General features: G+C 46.6%; 1 protein-coding gene across 1 annotated transcript in view; it reads left to right on the forward strand.

Annotated features, from left to right (window-relative positions):
- The window catches only part of HSP90AA1 (heat shock protein 90 alpha family class A member 1), a 13,687-nt gene extending 12,325 nt beyond the window's left edge, over nt 1–1,362 (forward strand). The window contains exons 10-11 of the mRNA XM_019639212.1: nt 3–336; nt 593–1,362. Of these exons, the coding sequence (XP_019494757.1) occupies nt 3–336; nt 593–702 (444 nt within the window). The 3' untranslated portion in view covers nt 703–1,362. The remainder of the gene's footprint in view (nt 1–2; nt 337–592) is intronic.
- The last annotated feature ends 3,662 nt before the right edge of the window (nt 1,363–5,024 follow it).

Genomic DNA, 5,024 nt, shown 5'->3' on the forward strand with positions numbered 1-5,024 from the left:
AGGTGGTTGTGTCAAACCGATTGGTGACATCCCCATGCTGCATTGTCACAAGCACATATGGCTGGACAGCAAACATGGAAAGAATCATGAAGGCTCAAGCCCTAAGAGACAACTCAACAATGGGTTACATGGCGGCCAAGAAGCACCTGGAGATAAACCCTGACCATTCCATCATCGAGACCTTAAGGCAGAAGGCCGAGGCTGACAAGAACGACAAGTCTGTGAAGGACCTGGTCATCCTGCTCTATGAAACCGCACTCCTGTCTTCCGGCTTCAGTCTGGAGGACCCCCAGACCCACGCCAACCGCATCTACAGGATGATCAAACTTGGTCTCGGTAAGCCTGTGCTGTCAGGAGAAGAAACTTCCGTGTGGGGCTGGGGAAAGGGAGGGGGACCTGCCAGCTGCCTGGAGAAAAGTGGGTGACCTTACCTGGCTCTGGAGACACTAAAGTCACGTGTGGAAGGGCTAAAAGTGAGAGTGATTTGTGGACCCTGTAGTTGCCCAGCCTGGAAAGTGGTCAAGAGCCAGCAGTATTGGGCCACCTCGTTGGTTTTAAGAAATCTAACAATGTGGGTTTTGTTTTTAAAAAGGTATTGATGAAGATGACCCCACTGCTGATGACAGCGGTGCTGCTGTGACTGAGGAGATGCCACCCCTCGAAGGGGATGACGACACGTCACGCATGGAAGAAGTGGACTGAGCTCTGCCTGCAAAGTGGCTTGCACACGTGTTAAATACTTTACCTTCATTCCCTCTGATATATTTTCAAGAATTTTTTTAATTTTTGTGTTAGTTTAAAAACGAATGGCATGACAATACGTACTTAAAGGGAAGATAAGATTTCTTTCGACTTTTAAGTGTCTGCTACTGTGATACCTTAGGCTCTAAAGCTGAGCTAGTTTTTCCTTTCTCGTTTTATGTTGGTTTCTTTTAACAGAAGGAGACATACTGTTCGTTGTAAAATGTCTGACCTAAGTGTTACGTTAACTTTGTGGTCTAGTTAGTACACCAGATCTTTTGTCACTTGAAGTTCTGAGTTGCACCCACGTTTAAAAGAACATTGCTTAAAACAACTTTTAATCTCCTATGACCTTTTTAACCCTTCTACCCCTTGTAGTTATTAACTGCATGTACCCACTTCTAGAAGTTAGTATGTTAAGCTGAACCAACTTGATGGGAGTAACTATCCATAGGGTTTGTTTTCCAAAGAAAAGTGTTCTTTAGAGGAGCAGAATTGTGAGCCTGCCGACCAAGGCACGTTGGGAAGTAACCAGAGCAAGTTTTGTGAATGGAAACATTGTGCCCAGGTCACATTTCACTTTAAAAGGTGACAAATACAGATGTATTAAGAAACGTTTAATGTGAAAGTTTTCTTATTTGGCGGGGTGGGGATTACAGATGACGGGGGAGGTCCCAAACCTAAAAGCCTTAGGCATATACATCTTGTCCAGGAGGAAATTCGAGGGCAAAGGTGGTTCACAGTGACTTCCCTGTCTTCATGTGACTCCCGGGTGACACTCAGGTGGCATGTGTGGGTGATGAGCATATTCTAGACCTGGGACGACCGGGCTATCAGACAGCATGCACTTCCCGTTTCTGTTCTGCATTCTGACAAGCAGCCGGCGCTCCAGGCCCACACTGCTTATTGATGGCATTAGCAAACGCCTTACGCTCTAAAGATAGCCCCTTAGTACCTTGGCCTGAGGAGTCCTCAAGAGCGCTCTACCATGCCTGCTTACAGCCGTACAGCCATCTTGCCTTGTTTTCCTTTATTGAGGCGCACGCAAGATGCACGTGGAGGGACTTGCTGGTGGCTCAGCTGCAGGTGATGGTGGCGGAGGGAGGGTGAACACTGGTCTTAGAACACCTAAGTTTCCTCGTGTTCCGGGAACTGTGATGGTTAAAGCTAAAGTCTTCAACCCTAAAGTGGATTTTTCTCTTTAATGGGGTGACAGTAAAGTCACATAGGTTTCAGGTGTACAATTCTGTAATACATCATCTATGTATCACGTGCTAAAGTTGATTTGTAAAAAAATGGTAGCATACAGGATTTGGGTTGTAAAAGCACCTACAAAAGTTGACAGTGATAAGGGAAGGGGAGCTGCAGGGAGAGGATGCTGCACCCTACTGGGAAAGGTTAGTGCTCTAGAGCTCAGGAGGCTAAGAGCCTGGTGTGTGCTGATCACACGCCTTAAAATCCTCAGGCAGAGGTTTTTGTTTTTGTATTTAAATATAATTTGTCACTTTAACTTTTTTTTTTTTTTTTAAGGATTTTATTGGGGAATTGGAGGAGGGGAACAGCATTGGGTAATCGGGGAAGGGGAACAGACAGGTTGCTGTCCTTTTGTTCTTTAGTTGTGAAGGACGTCGCCTCACTGGCCCATGTTGGTATTATTGTGCTCTTTCCCGGTGAGGAAGTCGGTCACCAGCCATTGGACAGCTGGTCACAGCAGCTCCACTGCAGCCTATGCGGTTGCCACCGCCGACTCATGGCAGCCCAGCTCCAGGTCGAGCTGTTGTTCACCATCTTAGCTGCAGAGGGTGCAGCGTCAGTGGCCGTCATGTGGGATCCGAACCGGCGGCCCTACTACGCAGAACTGGCGTCCCAAGCCAGCACTTAACCAGTGTGCCACTCGGCCAACCCCTCACACAGAGTTCTCTCCTTAGAAAACCACGGGGGGTTACTAACATTGTGTCTCAGCCCCATTTAACTCCAAAGCCCACTGTCTTTCTGGTGTTCTTACTGGGAGATGTTACCAGCTGTGGTGAGGGTGAGGTTTACATGGTAGGACTAAGAATTGAAGGGCACGGGATGTTTCCATGTTCCCCACGTCTCGTTTTGATTCTCCACGACTCCGTTCTATTCTAAAGCAGCAGGCAATTGGAGTCAGCAGAGAGGACCTCTGTAAATGGTCTCCCAACTGAATTCGTCCTCCCTGAGTTACTGGGGAGAGTGTTTATGGCAAGTACATGAGTACTTGCTGTCTGGAACTGTCAGCAGTAACGCCTGTGCTGGGGACGGGACCTCCCAGCCCAGTAGGTGAGAAGTCAAGCCAGTGGCCACACCATGCTGGCTCTGTCCTCCCACCACAGATGCAGACACCTCCGGGGAGTCCCTCACCTGCTCCAAAACCCAGTGTGGCTTCTCACCCTCCCTCCATGATTAGTCCCATCCTGCCTGCCGAGGAGGGTGATGAGGGCTAAAAAATAAAAAGACAGGTTCAAACTGGGAAAGATAAACTTCATTCACAGATCCCATGGTTGTCTCTAGACCACCAGTAAGGAATCTACAAAGACTGAATTCAGCGAAGTCCTAGGATACAGGATCAATATACAAAAACCAATTAAATTTGTGTTAGCAACAAACGCATTAATTAAATCTTTAAAAGTCCATTCACAGCATACTAAATAGAAACAAATTTTACAAAAGGTTTTGCGAGACCTGGACAGAGCTAAACATTGCTGAGGGAAGTGAGAGGTCCAGGTGGCTGGAGACACTTAGTGTCTGAAGACTCAATGTTAAGGTGGGAATTCTCAAAAGCGTGCTAATTGCAAGAAGCCAGACAAAAAGCTATGTACTACACGATTTCATTTTCATAAAATTCCAGAAAGGGCAAAACAAGCAAGTAAGTGGGTTGCCGGTGGCCAGACCACCTAGTGGGGCTGACTAGGAGCAAGAGGGAACTCCGGGGAGTGATGGTCTTCAGGCCCTTGGGGCCAGGCTACACCCCCTCATGGGTTGGCCTGTTTGCATGTCCCTTTCTTCAGAAAAGCCCCAGCGACACTCCCCTTGCTCAGTCCTCTTTTGGGGCATTTCTCACAACTGTCCTGCGACGTGTAAGGTCCTCGTCCTGCCTCCTTGCTGCCCAGGAATGAAAGCGTTTCTTCACCACCAGCCCAGGGTACCTGGGACATACTCATATTTGTGGATTTGAATGAATAATTGCTATATATAATATAACCGATAGTTTCCCCTTCCCTGTGGGGGTGGCATTTTGTTTAAATAATTTTGTATAATTTAGGAAGCTTCTGTCCCATTTCTAAGCCTTCCAGATCTGCTGTAACCTTTCGAAGTGGATTACACATTACTCTTCTGTAGGAAGGACATTCCAGGAAGCAGGGGCTCTCAGTGAGTCACGGGTATTAATAGTGCCATTGAAATTGGAACAAAGATTCCATGATGATATGCAGAGCCAACGGGCTGAGCCTACCGTCTGCCAAGCATCTCCGTCTCCTTGGAACGTACATCATCATCTTACGAAAGTAGTTTAAGGCCTGAACACTCGACCAGTGAACGTTCTAGAGCTGGAAATGTGGTCCAAGAAGAAGCACTGTTGTTTTTAAATTCCAGGTGAAAAAAGAAAAAACCCTAACAGATCAGAATAAAAAAGAATTGATAAATCAACTACCCGATTTTTACATAGCTGAGTGGATGGAACCACCCCCCACGCACCCTCCCGCCCTCCCTCTGCCAGGCTTTCTGAGGCACCTCCTGGATTTTATCACGTCATCAGTCCTTCATCTATTCCTTAACACATCTTTGTAATTCAAACATACTTAGGTGCTTGGTATTACGATTAAATGCACAATTGGAAACAAGACAGGATATTCATTCAACACAGTTCCGGAGTCAGGGAAGTTCAAGTTCAAGAACAAGAAGGTGGGGGGAGGGGGGTTGTTACTTTGTGAGGGGTGAAAAGAATAACTATTGCATTGTTCTGTACACCTGAAACTAATAAATAAATAAATAAATAAATAAATAAATAAATAAATAAATAAAAAGAACAAGAAAGCATCCTGATTGGACAGGAAGGAATAAAATTATCTCTATCTGTAGATGATGTGAACCTATATATAGAAAATTGTGGGCTGGCTGTGTGGCGCGTTGGTTAAGAGTTGGCTTGAGACTCCAGCTCTGAGCAGCAGGGTCGCGGTTTGGATCCCACTTGAGGGCCAGTGACACTGCGCCCTCTACAGCTAAGATGGTGAACAACAGCTCGACCTGGAGCTGGGCTGCCGTGA

This window comes from Hipposideros armiger, unplaced genomic scaffold (genome assembly GCF_001890085.2).
Source record: "Hipposideros armiger isolate ML-2016 unplaced genomic scaffold, ASM189008v1 scaffold_43, whole genome shotgun sequence".
NCBI lineage: Eukaryota > Metazoa > Chordata > Mammalia > Chiroptera > Hipposideridae > Hipposideros > Hipposideros armiger.